Genomic DNA, 13,728 nt, shown 5'->3' with positions numbered 1-13,728 from the left:
GGCTGGAAAGGCTGGCATGACTGAAGAAAAGCCTGAGGTTTGTGGACAGAGATGTTCAGGGTCAGGATGAGGGTGATTCAAGCTTTGCAGAACCATCTAGAAGCTTGTGTTCATTCTGTGGCTTTCTGTGGTGCTGTCTTTGCAAAGCAAATGTCTCTTCCATCCCATTCCCATCCATCCAAACACATCAGCTCTTCTCAGCACTGCCAGGACATGAAGGTCCTCCCAGCCTTTCTCATCCCTTTCCCCCACCATGTTTATAGCTTCCAGTGCTTCATGCAGCCTCTTACCCACCATCCCACCTCAGCACCAGGCTTCTTCAGCCTTGACAAGAACTTTGCTCCTCACCGCTGCCTGCAGCCACCACACAGACCTTGCAGAGGTCACACTGCTACAGGCACATCGCCCGTCATGGGGTAGGAGCCTCCTCCCAGCTCGTGCCCACCAGCCGGCCGCTTCAGCTCTCCTAATGTATCACTGGAGCGTGACGGTCACCAGACAAGGGATGTCTCCGTGTGGCCACGCCATGACGCCAGGCCCAGCCAGGGCACGGCTGAGAGCTGGCACTGCTGGCAGCAAAGCTGGAAGGGCTTCCTTGCCCGAACCTTGGGCTGCGGGGTGAAGGCCGCACAGCTTGCTCTGTACGTGTAAGATTCTGGGGGGAGGTTGGGTTGTAATGAAGTGGTTTTGATGCTCTGCTCTGTAATTTCCTACAGTGGACTGTTTCTAAGGGATGCATAAAGGCCCGCTGAAAAAAGCAAGCTTGGTGTCCTTCAATGCCACTGCAAACCCTGCACAGACACAACCTCAAGAGGGGCAGCACAGGTTTGTGGGGAGATGCCTGCAGAAAGGCACAGACCCTGACCCACGAGTCGGGCCTATTCAGGGCCTACAGAGGCCCGTGGGCTCCTTGACAAGGGGCCCACGCTCCAGAAGAAAACACAAGGCATAAAAACACATGAAAAACCCCACAACAAGCTGATTCCTAAAACCAGGCCCCAAGCAGGGAAGGTCAACTCCCCTTCCTACAGAGGCCGGATGTGACGTCACCTAGAGTCATGCGGCGGAAACAGCAGCCGGATGTGACGTCACAGGGGTCAGGCGGCGGAAGCAGGAGCGGCCATGGCGCTCAATAGGCACCACTCGAAGGAAGGCGGTGTCGTCGTCCCCAATGCCGAGAGGTACTGGCGGGCGGGACGGCACCACGGCCCCGAGGGAAGCCCTGTGCCGGGCCCGCGGGCGGGGGGAAGGGTTCGAGTTGTTGTTGGGCTGCTCTGGGGGCGTTGGGACCGCGCCTTGGCGTGGGTGGGTATGGCTGCCCGGCTGTGTTACTCGCAGCCTGCGCCTCGTGCTGCTCGGGTTAAAGGGCCGTAAAACTGTATGAGGTGTCCGAAGGGCGGCGTGGAGGTGGCGAAGGGCCTAGAGTGCAAGGCGTATGGAGAGTGGCTGAGCTCCCCTGGTTGGCTCAGCGCAGAGCAGAGGAGCTGAGGGGAGGCCTCACGGCGGCTGCAGATCCTCACAGGGAGCGGAGGGGCAGCGCTGAGCTCTGCTCTGTGTGACAGCGACAGGGCCCGAGGGAACGGCATGGAGCTGTGTCAGGGGAGGGGCAGCTGGGGGTCAGGGACAGGGTCCGCTCCAGAGGGCGGTGGGCATGGAACGGGCTGTCAGAGTACAGGGGGCTTCTGGTCAGTACTCTCAGACATGTGGTCTGATTTTTGGGTGGTCCGTCATGGAGTCAGGCCCTGTAGAGCTCGGGTCTCTGAGCCCAAACCATTCTCCAGGGCGCTGTTCGTCCACGGGCACTCAGCTGTCCTGTGATACCCCAAGTGGGTGCAAACCAGCTCAGCAGCATAATCATGCCCAGATGGCAGCCTTGCTATTTGTTATTTGAGTGCTTGGGCAAGAGTAAGCATTAAGTGACCACATAAATTCTTTCCGCTGAAGCAGACAAACCTGAAATACTGCTGCATTATGTGGTTCGGGATAAGGTTCTGAGTGATGAGGAGATAGTTTTGCTTATCTTGGGAGAATATTCCTCCTTTGTAACTTGGAAGTAGAAAGATCTCTGCTGTGTCTGTCACTCCCAGGCAACGTGAAAATATGCATCTAGCTAAACAATAAAGACTTCTTCCTTAGCACGGCACTCCCCATCACAAATATTTGCTTCTATCATGTGAAGTAGGGTCAGCAGTGAGGGTACTGTGAAACAACTTCCTCAGCTCACCCAGCGGGTGAGGCATTCAGGCAGTTTTGCTTTCCCCTCTGTTGGCCTGTCCCGGATGTGGTCATGGAGAGGGGTTTCCTCTGAGGTCTTACCTTGACTTCAGGAGTGGGTATCAGACAGCTCATCCTGTTCTGTGCCCTGCCAGGCTCGGACTCAGGCTGTTGCCATGCAAAGAGAGCAGTTCCTTTAGCCTCGTGGTTCTGGAGGCAGCTTCTCTTCCTGTCTTTTAAAGTTTCCCTTTGTGGAGGAGGAGCAGGGCTTGTCAAAGGTGAGAGGATGAATTCTTCCACTCTGCACGAATTAACCTTGTGTATCCAAAAGAAAAACTGCAGACCCCGTGTTAGAATTGAGTATGTTGGGATAATGTTTAGGATTTGTGTGATGGGTTTCTGTGCATTAGAGCTGAGGTTGTCTCCAATTGGTCTGATTTCCTCCTGTAGCATTCTCAAGCAATGTAAAGATGTGGAGCTCTCCTTCAGTGACATGACGGGCAAGCTTGAGGCCTTCAAAGGCACCAAGAAGGGAATGCTGTATCTCACCCCATACAGGGTAAGTCTGATGCCAGCAGGGCTTCCCCTTTCTCCAGGGGTCTCATGAGCTTTAGACAACAAACATAGCTGGAGGCAGGAGAAGTGATTTTTTGTTACAGGAGGAACCACTGCAAGTCCTGGGTAGGAGAAAGCCCAGTGGAAGTTGGACAGTCTGAGCCTCTGTCTGTCCTAGTCGCCATGTTGTGATTTAACTTAATGTATCAGTAGGTAATTACTTTATTGGAAAACTGTCACAACTTATCCTTAGAAATGAAAACAGTAAAACTAAATGTCTGCGTGTGCCCTAAATAGAATGCTGTTTTGGAACCTGCATTGTTCACGTGAGTGAGTCATGCCATCGGATCTGTTTGGCATTCCATTGCATGAACACTGCGAAACAACACAATATGTTCTGGTAGTAGGGGTTAAACTATCCTTTTTCTTTTTTTTTTTTTTTGGATGCTGCTGCAACTAGAACTCCAAAACCACACTTCCTACCTCATTGACTAATTCCAGAGTGCTCCTTCCTGTCTTGCAGATGATCTTCGTGTCAAAGGGCAAGGATCCTATGCTGTCTTTTATGATGCCGTTTTATTTGGTGAAAGGGTGCTCTATTGAGCAGCCTCTTTTCTCTGCTAATTACATCAAAGGACAGATTCAGGCTGAGGCAGGAGGTATGTGCCTGTGCTGCTTAGACTGAACTCTTCCCAGGTGTCGTAAGTCCTTTTCTGCTGAATGTGCTGAGTGCACGGGACAGATAGATGGTGTAGCTACAGCAGCACTGTTCACATGTCTGTGCTAATGTAACTTGTGTCTACTCATCTTTAGCCTCACTGTTGCTTTCTGTCCCCCAGAGCTAGTAGCTCACTTTTGCAAAGTGGCTTTTTAATCTTGTCACTTTCTGTCTTGCTGTGGATGTCATGTTTACTTTGTTTCTGCCTGTTCTCATTTTCTCCTGTATTTGACATGGAAGAGTGGACAGTCGGCCACATCACACGTCATTGATGCTGGTTTAAATAGCACCCGCTTGTGTTTTCTGGAGACCAGCAGGCACTTAGCAGCTTGGATGCGTTTGCATGCATCTAGTATGCTGCTCTGTGTCGCTGATTTAGCTTTCTTCCCTATTTGATGATGTAACTGTGTTGAGACTTAAAGTCACAGTCACAATCAGACAGGGGGAACTGCAGAAGGCAAGGCAGGGATTTAAACCAAGGCTTCCAGTTCGTATTTTTTCTGTCTTCAGCCTTGGAATTAGTTTATTTTGATGGTATCTGCCCCGTGCTATTGATTCCTGTTCCTAACAGTGCTTTGTGACTGGGTTGTCTGGATTGTCATAAGCCCACTTTCTCAGGCTGAAATTTTTAAGACAGTGGTTTTAAGATAGTTCTAAAATGAAGAAGAATAAGAAGTTGAACATTAACTGTTTTGCTGTCTTGACTGCTACTGAGGAGGTCAATAATCTGTTCCTATTCTAATTTTCTCTCCTAGGTGGCTGGGAAGGGCAGGGAACGTTTAAACTGACTTTCAACAGCGGAGGAGCCATCGAGTTTGGACAGCTGATGTTCAAAGCTGCCTCTAGTGGTAAGAGATCTTCAGAGCCTGCAGTTCCCCTAAGGCTGACTGAGATAGTTAGGGAGAGGTGCTCTTTTTTAGGTTCCTGGAGTGTGTGTGGGTGGGGGAGACTGTTCACACTGTATGTCTTCCACATCGATGTTTTTCTGTTTGTTTTTACAGGGAACTTCTGTTTTTCTTTCCAATCCTTTTTCTTTATTTTGACTTAATGCTTTATGCAATCAGAACATCCTGGAGTTTGGCTTCTGAGGTGGCTTACCTTTTTCTGTGGAGCCTGATTTCTCCTGGGGAAAAAAACCAACTTGAAATGTGATGATGGAAAAACTGATCCATGTACTTTCCCTCTACTTGGTTCTCTAATAGTGGAGTGGGAAGGGGGAATTCAACATGTCTACTTTTGTAGAAAGAGAAAAAGAAATAAAAATTTTATATTTAAAATGTTTGAAAGGACAAAGGTATACTATCTATTCTGATAAGAAAATAAAAAACCAATTGGTACTTACTTAAATCAGTCCTTTACTCTAGCTGTGAGAGCCATGTGTTTGAGCTGTTACTTGATAGCTTTTTTGCAGCTGGCTTCCTTTAGCACCATGTGAACTTACAGCAAGGAAACTACAGCTTAATCCTTTTTAAGCACAGTACTTTGCTGCAACTGCATAGTGAGCATCTCTGAATTTAGATGATGGAAAATTGGTTTACATGAACGAGACTATTTTCCTTTTATTCCATACATTCAGTTACAGCAAAAAAGATGTCTGACTAAATAAATATATGCTCTTTAGCTTCCAGTGGAGTTCCTCTCCAGCCCCCTGGCTATGGATACACACCTGTACCTGGAGGGTATGCACCTGTCCCACCTGCTCCAGGAGGGTATGCACCTGCTCCAGGAGGGTATGCACCTGCTCCAGGAGGGTATGCACCTGCTCCGGGGGGCTATGCTCCTCCTCCACCACCTCCAAATGGTCCTTATCCTTATGCACCACCTCCGATGAATGCCTACGGACCTGCTCCCCAGCCCATGGGGTATCCGTATGCCCAGAATCCAGGTATGGAAGTGGTGTGATGATGTGTGGTGGGGTTTGTTGAGTATTAATTGTAAAAATGTTGATGCTATGATGAGGGTTATTGTAGTTTTGCCTCCCTCGAGGGTCCTTGTCCTTACAAAGTCTGTCATGGTCTTAGTTACACCTGTGTGTCTCTGTAGTTGCAACTGAACAGGAGGTAGGAGGTGGAAATGCAGTATGTAAACTGTGCTGCTTCTTGACAGAGGATTGTTGCCTGCTGGCGTGGCAGGCATTAGCAAGATGTAAAACCACAGATGCCTGCATCCCTGCTGAGCTTCCCTCACTGATCTTCCCTCTTGCCTATGGCTGGGCCTGGGAGCTTGCTGTCCCTCTCTCTTGTCACCACAGTCCAAAGTATCAGTCCGGTGTCATCTTTTTTTCAGGTATTTACCCACCACTCCCCACCATGAACTCCACATATGTGATCCCTCCTCCCCCCTACTCCGGGCCATCTCCTGCAGGACCCTCAGCCCCACCAGCTTCCACACCCTGGGTGGACTCGGGTATGCCAGGTAAACAGGTCTGATGCAAAAGGCTGCTAAGGGGTTGGGGCAGTGGGTGACACTGGGGGCACCCAGTTGCTGCTGTCACAAGAGCTGTTATCTTGATCTGCTGTTTGAGATAATGGGTCTTGCAAGGCACTCAGCTCTGTGTTATACAGCTTGTGGTCATCTTTAGCTGGTTTGCAGCCTTCCTAAAGTGCTATGAATTCAAGACAAGCTGCTGTGGTAGCTCCTGTCTCTTGGGACATTTGTTGACTCTTCAGAAGTGTTGTGGCTGGGCTGGAGGCTCAGGGGTGGGGTGGTTGTGTAAGAAATGGGTGTGCCTTATGCTTGCTTCTTCTCTTTCCTTTCTAGGGAGCAGTAAGGCCATGGAGGCCACTTCCAGTGCGTATTACAACCCTGCTAACCCACACAATGTCTATATGCCCATGGTAAGTACTGTGCCTGTGGTCTGTGTGTGTCTGCTCTTCCACTGCTTAGAGAGACAGAAGTTTGCTTTCCTAGTAAAGTTGAGAGCACCTTAATTTTGAAAAAGCACAGAAAACATACACTTTCCTGGGAGGAGGCATGGATGACAATGGCATGAAGAAAGTTTGTTAAATCCTTGATCAAAAAAGGAGGAGGACATTAAGATTCATCCAGCAGTGGCAGCTCAGTACTTGTCTCATTCTTACATGCATAAAGTAGTTGCATGTACACAGAGTAGAGCTCTCTGCTTCTGTAGTGTTTGAAAGTGGGAAGAGTTAAAGAAGAATGGATCATATAAGGACAACAGCCTTTGGGTTTCCTCACTTGTGCTTTTTTCTGGGCTGCCTGGGAGAAGGTCTGTCACGGCTCAGTGAGTGGCAACTGGTATGTGGGCTGTAGCCACAGCTGGTGTGGGCTGGGTCAGAGTGTAAGCAGCAGCAGAGACAAAACCCTGATAGCAAAGATGTGGATTTAAAACAGAGCTTTGGTTATTTATTTTTGAGGGGATGTTCAATGGAAATGATAACGGGAGGTAGCGTATATCCTGGAGCATTAACTGATGCTGGAGACAGATGATGCGGTGCAATGACAGCTTAAAAAACAGCATTCAGTTCTGGCAGTAACTTCCTGTAAGCCAAGCCTGAGAATTTCTGAGAAGAGCTCTTCATGAAGCAGGCAGGGTTATTGACTACTCTGTCTCCTTCCAGGATCAGCCACCTCCTTATGAACCTCCTGAAGATAAGAAAAACAACTAACAGACGGAAATTCCAGCCAGCCTCCCACACTCTCTCTCCCAGAAGACAATTTGGCTGTCACTACCCATTGGGTTAGCATATCTCTATGTTTCTCTGTGTATATACAATGTGTGTAGAGCTGGGCAGCTGAGCACCTGCCCTCCTTAAATGTTAACTCGCTGGCAATACAAGGCAGAACAATAGCACTTTCCTGCTTCTTTGCTTTATCTCATGGGGTGGAAGCACTAACTTTTTGCTCTGCCTTTGGCTTGAGGAGAGAGATGGACTTCTTAAACCAGTAGATCACATCACTAATCTATGAGTGAAATACAAAAGCTGTGGCATCTTCAAGTGAAACTACTTGGAATGTCAGACTTCTAACCTCTTCTAAGCACTATTGAAGAAGAAAATACAGAAAGCCATGAAATTTCCTTGCATAAACTGAAAAGGTGTTAAATTTCCTTAAACTGTGGCACAGCTCAGCGTGAGATGGGACTCTGGAAACCCTGTGTCGTGCTGGAAGCACATTTCTTTTCCTGTCCTGGACTAACAGTCATGGGGTAACGCACTTGGAAAATGCATCCCGAGAGACGCTGAAGCATCTGGGGGTGTGAGCTGGAGATGGACCCCAGCTCAGCACTAGCTCTGGAAGGGACAATCCTACTGCACTCCTTATAGCCAGAGGAGTTTCTGTGCACAGGCATGCCTGCTTTGGTTGCAGCAGATTCTCTGCTAGTATTTGTCTCCTTTCCTATTTAACGGTAACCTTGCAAAAGAGGGAAGTGCTCAGGTGCTGCACTCTCTGGTAGAGGGCCTACACTGCCTGATGTCTCCTCATCTTCTGCTGTGAGATGCAGCTGTAGATGCATAGTCCTCTGCTGCTGGCAGAGGTGGTGTGAGAAATGTAACTGGAAGCAAGCAGTGACCCCATAAAATCAGCCTGCCTTTCTAGACCTTGAATAGAACAGCAATGGTATGCTGCAGAGCAGCAAGTCAAGCTCAACAGGCATGAATATAGGTCTTCCTTTCACTCTCCTGGAAGCAAGTCCATATCTGTGCAATGATTCTGTGTCACATAGCTGTTCTTGCATAATGGAGTCAAGAGCTGAGCAGGAATCTGCTGCCTCCGAGCAAAATGTGTTACGTTATGAAGATAACCCAACACTGGCCTTGTCAGGAGACAGATCACACAGTGCTGGCTCCCTCTGCTGAGGAAGCTCGTGCCACCATGCTAGCATGATGAGGAAAAAGCGGCCTTTGCCTTGGGCCACTGCTGCCAGGGTGTGCATACCTACACTTGAGCAGCAAGGGTAGGTGCCGCAGAAGTGGAATTTAGTTGCTTATGACTGCAGTGCTCGGGTGTGGTGTTACTGACATATGGGTCTCTTGCAGAGGCTGTGGCTGCTCAGCCAGAGCCTTTCCTGCCTCTTTAGGACATGGTGCCATTAAACCTGCTCTGACAAGAGCCCCTCTAGTCTGTTGGAGGCCTGCGTGATCCTCTATATATGGGATAATTGTACTTCTTTTCACAGCCTTCCTACCTTCACAATGAAGGGGAAGGGCTCTTTTTTCTTTTAACCTGTGCGTTTGTCAGGACCTTCCTGTAAGTCAGGCTTGTATGACTTAAATCTTTGAATTCATAAAGCAGCCCTGCATGGGGAGGAAGGTAAATTTCCTTCATTTAAAAACCCCTCTGAAATTTGAGTTAGAAGTGTTCAAATGACTCTGTATTTTAAAAAGTTTGTAACTTTTGAATTGCACTTTAATACAGAAGAGTTGATACCTGTAACTGCCTGTTCACTGTTGTGTGTGCATTGTGTTGACTGTCATTGATACTGCCTGGTGCCCAGGAGGCTGCAACAAATAGGGACCGCTGTGGCTGTTCTCAGGTTGAGGGCCAGTTCCTCTCCTGCACAGCTGCCCTGGAGCTGGAGCCAAGTAATCCAGGGGGGCAGAAGCATTGGCTTTAGCTCATCTTTGGAGGGGGCAAGGCTGCTGTGTGGCATTGTCTTGTCTAGAACAGATCTCCGGAACGGGTACTTAATCGTGTCCCAGGGCAGGCACCACACTGTTGTTTTCTCTAGTACAGGATAAATACTTAGGAAAATAGCAGCTGGTTGTGGACTGTGACATCTGAGTTTCCCCTGGTGCCAAAGAAAGCCAGTGCCCGAGCACAGTGTAACTGCTAGGCAGCCCCTTCCTACTCACTGCAAGCCCAGTCCAACAGGAAGCCAATACTTTGTTTTTTTTCAGTGTAGTTTGTTGTGTTTTGAGGAACTCACCCTAAAATTCCACGTTAATTAAATGAGTAAATCTGAAACAGCCAACCCTCTGCTTCCCTTTTATTTCAGTTAAATTGTCAAAATCACAAAAACAAAGCCAGCTCCCACACAAGCATGAAACAGACATGTCATTTCCAGCGCTGCAAAGCATCACATTCAGCATCTTGCTTCAGCACCACAATGTCTCTGCAAGGGGCAGGAATCCGCCACGTGGCCTTCTAAGGAGAGTGGGCTTCTAGCCCTCATCTGAATAGAATGGGGAAGTTCAATTTCTCACTAATTTAAAATAGGGTGATTTCCTGTTTTGAGGTTTAACCTTGGGTGCGTCTCCCTGGGCTGCCCTGGCCTTGGAAGGGGTGATTTTGGTGAGTGTTGCACCCCTCTTGGGGTGGTCAGGGGAGGCCACGGCCCACCTGAGCCCCTCCTCCGTGGCTCCTTCTGAGCCCCTTCTATTTGTGCAGGCTGCCTTTAAAAGGAAGAGCCTTTCCCTGAGAAATGCTGGAAGGTTCAGCCTCACAAGATTGAGATGCAACTTGGCCAGCACCCATGAGCATCTCCCACCTTAAGACCACCACGAACAAGCATCAGCATCTTCCAGACACCACTCGTGCACAATGCACTGTGACTGCAATTTTTCATGCTAACACCACAGTGAGGATACTGGGATTGTGCATGGACAACTCAGGTTTTGCTCTGCTGTAACCAGAGCGGGTTCAGTACACTACTGGCACACGTTTTGTTTAGATTTCTTTTTCATTATGTGCGGACTACACTGTAGTGGTGTTACCTGCTGATCCTGCTGCCAGACAGAGACAGCCTGGCCCCAGGAGCTCCTGGTCTGGGGATGGTGCCTGGGAAGAGGGGTGCAGCCCTGTGGACAGCCCTTTGTCCTAAGCCAAGCAAAGGAAAAAAGGTGACCACATCTGGTCCTAAAGGATGGTCACTGGGAACACTCCTCTTCCACAGGAGGACCTCAGAGCGCTTTGCATGCTCTCAGGAGGGAGTAACAAGAAGTCCTGCTTCACGTGGAATGAGTAGAAATCATCAGGTGGTGCCAGAGGAGCAAGCTGCATGTCCTCCCCCAGCCACACCAGAAGAAGGCACTTGAGCAGCGGTGAGATGTATCCCAGGGCTCCCAATGGCCATGGGCCTCACAGAAGGGGCAGGCGTGAGGGCCCCCCAGGAGCTTGCTGCTGGATGAGCAGTGCTTTGGGACACAGGTACCACATCACCACCCCTGAGGGGTTGATGATCACTGTGAAGTTGTCTCCTGTCTTCAGGCCACTGATGATCTTCCCACTGTACACGTCTTGCACCTGGAAGAGATAGCGGGTGGCTGCCAGAATGGCACAGACCTTCACCTTGAGGTCCTTCCACAGTCACGTCATAAAATCATTAAGGTTGGAAAAGACTGCTGAGATCCAACCACCAACCCATCACACCATGCCCACTAACCATGTCTCTCAGTACTACATACACGTTTCCTGAATGCCTCCAGGGATGGTGACTCCATCACCTCCCTGAGCAGCCTGTTGCAGCACAGCACCACTCTTTCGGATAAGAAATCGTTGCTTGTATCCAACCTGAACCTCCCCTGGCACAACCTCCCCAAAATGCAGTGGTGCCAGCAGTGGGGAACTGGAAGGAGGGCTGCAGGCACAGGGTGCCCTCAGAGCTCACCTCATATGCAGCTCCCATGGGGAAGCCAAGCTTGGCCAGACTGGTGGTGTAGCGGAAGGGCATGTCTGTCCTCCGGCTGAAGAAGACCAGGGCACTGGCAGCCTGTGACAGCGGGCGCAGGAACACCTCAATGTGGGATCCCTCCTATGGTGAGGACAGACAGGTGAGACAGAGCCTAATGCCCACAGCATTCCTCATGTTCTTCTGCCTATGTCCTCCCAAACACATATGCCTCCCCCTAACCTTGATGATCCTGCGCCCCTGGATTCCCAAGGGGTCCTGGTTTATCTGGATCATCAGGCGGTTCTGCAGAATCTTCTTGGCACTCGGCGAGATAGTGCGCAGGTCGGTGGACATGAGGAGTGGAGCTGCCATAATGGTCCACAAGGCCATTTGGGAACGTGACTGCTCATAGCTGAGACCGAAATTTCCAATGATGAGCTGCAGGGGGAGGGGGCAAAGGTTGTGAAAAGGGTGAAAAGCATGTCTGCGTGTCCTGCTTGGTGACGCTGCAGCCTGCAGAGTAGGAGCAAGCATGGCAAACTTCACAAGTGTTACTGCTTCCCTACAGCCACGACATCCATCTCTGCTAGGCACTAAGCAATTGGCCCACACAAAAACACCTGCTGATGCCCTTCGAGTCAGTACTCCCTTCCACTCAGGCTGCACAGGTGAAGGACAATGTCACCCATGCTATAGGACAAGCATAGTCAGGGGGTGACAAGTGCATTGCCATACCATGTCTGGGTCATTCCAGTGGCCAGGGCCAGCAAACGGCTGCAGCACATCCTGGTTTGTGAAGAACCAGTCCACGATGGAAAGCACGCTGTCCCATGAGTCCTGGATGTCATCGTAGTTCCGCCACAGGTTGCAGATCTCACCCAGGAGAGTGTAGTTCACCTAGAGGGGAGCACAGAGTCAGAAGGGATGGAGGCTGTGTGTGGTGGCACTGGACACCAATGGGTGGAGGCAGGGAGAAGGGGCAGGAGGACTTGTTGGGAGGTGCAGCATCTAGAGAGTGTTTGCAAGCCAGAAGGATCTGAATAAGGGCAACATCATGTGATTAAGGAGGACAGTCATATCCCAGTACAACTGGACTCATCCCAGTATGACAGAGCATCTGGAAAAACAACCACAGAGGCTATGAGGCTATAGGATCAGCTGCAAGAAGAGAACACGAGCAGCTAGGGATTGATTCAGAAAGTGCAAGGGGATGAAAAGCCAATGCACTCAGCTCTCAAAAAACATTACAAGGAGAAACACCCACTGGGGAGGACCAGAAGTGTCATTTCAAGCATTTAAGCCAGAAAGAACCAGTCTTAGCAGAACAGGCTGTCAAGACCAATGCCACACAAGCTAAGCATGTTTCATGGCCTTCTCCAAACTTCCATCAGCCAGCTATGTCAGGAACCCTGAATGGCCAAGGACACCTGGCAGGAGGCCATGTCCCACCAGAAATGGAGCAGTTAAGAGGGATGTAGCACACAGGTTGGACAAAAAAAAAAGTGGGACAGCACTCACCTTGGGAGGCAGCCCCCCCTGGTAGGCTGGCCAGCTGCAGGAGTAGACGATGGGGCGGCCAGTGGCGTTCAAGGCCCTTGCCATTTGTGGGTAGCCTTTGGGAGAGAAGGAAACTGGTGAAGGAGATGGGTGACCAGAAGAGATGTGAGGGAGGAAGCGAAGTCAAGTGTCCAGTAGATGGGCAACCACTCTGAGCCAAGCAGCAAGTGGACAACTGCCAGCCAACAACACAGCTGTTACCCTGTGCCTGCTCCTTCCCCGATGAGTAGCACCCATCTAGCTTCAGCATGTCCACACCCCACTCAGCGAAGGTCTGTGCGTCCTGCTCCACACGGTCCAGCGTGGTGCCTGGGTAGCCTCCACAGGTGAGTCTGCCCAGGTCGCCATAAATGCCCAGCTTCAAGCCTCGGGCATGAACCTGTGAAGAGAGATGGGGATGAGGGGATCCCAGGTGCCTTCCAGGGACTGAGCTCTGTCCACTGCAGCGAGGCAGGGATGTGGAGGTCACTCACGTAGTCAGCCAAGGCCTTAATGCCCCGGGGGAACCTCTCGGGGTCAGGCACCAGCCGCCCCTCAGCGTCACGCTGCTTGGCGGCCCAGCAGTCATCGATATTGATGTACTTGTAGCCCAGCTCCCTCCAGCCGTCCTCTGCTATTCGGTCTGCCATCTCCATGAAGAGCATCTCACTGCAGGACAGGAGACGTGATCAGTGGAACCCCTGCCACCGCGGTGCCTTAGGGGCTGGCTGGGGCTCTGGCAGTCAGCGTGCAGTGACCTCGGCTGTGCAGGAGGGCTACAGGCTCGTTCCTTGGGGAAACAGTACATCGACGCCCTGCACAACCCGTCTGCAGCCTTCACCTTCGGGGACTTCCAGCAGCAGTGGGGTATCCAAACCCCCGGTACGGTGCTCCCTGTTACCTGATGCACTGGCGGGGGTCCTCCCGGCAGTTCACGTTGCAGCGGAACCGCTCCCAGGCCAACCAGCCCATGGGCGGGGTCCGCGCCAGCCCGTTCTCCAGCCCGCGGGCGGGCAGCGCCAACGCCGCAGCCAGGACCGCGACAGCCGCCGGAACCCCCATCCCCGCCGCAGCCTCCACCAGAGCACGTCGACAACCTTCCCCCCTCCCCGGCCCGCTCACATGACACCGC

At 50.8% G+C, this 13,728-nt stretch overlaps 2 protein-coding genes across 4 annotated transcripts; one reads left to right on the top strand and one right to left on the bottom strand.

The window, feature by feature from the left end:
• Positions 1-1,090: 1,090 nt before the first annotated feature.
• WBP2NL (WBP2 N-terminal like) lies at positions 1,091-8,889 on the top strand. 3 transcript variants are annotated; one of them, XM_040702034.2, is made up of 10 exons: positions 1,094-1,181; positions 2,665-2,773; positions 2,874-2,978; positions 3,067-3,169; positions 3,293-3,428; positions 4,243-4,335; positions 5,109-5,372; positions 5,774-5,902; positions 6,248-6,324; positions 7,069-8,884. In XM_040702034.2, the coding sequence occupies exons 4-10, from the start codon at positions 3,107-3,109 to the stop codon at positions 7,114-7,116; spliced, it is 810 nt and encodes a 269-aa protein (XP_040557968.1). In that variant the 5' UTR covers positions 1,094-1,181; positions 2,665-2,773; positions 2,874-2,978; positions 3,067-3,106; the 3' UTR covers positions 7,117-8,884.
• A 533-nt stretch (positions 8,890-9,422) lies between these two features.
• Positions 9,423-13,707, bottom strand: NAGA (alpha-N-acetylgalactosaminidase). Its single transcript, NM_001167728.2, has 8 exons — positions 13,498-13,707; positions 13,091-13,265; positions 12,819-12,996; positions 12,579-12,673; positions 11,796-11,957; positions 11,301-11,498; positions 11,058-11,201; positions 9,423-10,693 (listed from the first exon to the last, which is right to left on the bottom strand). The coding sequence occupies exons 1-8, from the start codon at positions 13,656-13,658 to the stop codon at positions 10,529-10,531; spliced, it is 1,278 nt and encodes a 425-aa protein (NP_001161200.2). The 5' UTR covers positions 13,659-13,707; the 3' UTR covers positions 9,423-10,528.
• Positions 13,708-13,728: the final 21 nt, after the last annotated feature.

Source organism: Gallus gallus, chromosome 1 (genome assembly GCF_016699485.2).
Source record: "Gallus gallus isolate bGalGal1 chromosome 1, bGalGal1.mat.broiler.GRCg7b, whole genome shotgun sequence".
Classification (NCBI taxonomy): domain Eukaryota; kingdom Metazoa; phylum Chordata; class Aves; order Galliformes; family Phasianidae; genus Gallus; species Gallus gallus.
The sequence above is the reverse complement of the archived record's forward strand: the minus strand, read 5'-3'. Positions and strand labels throughout refer to the sequence as shown.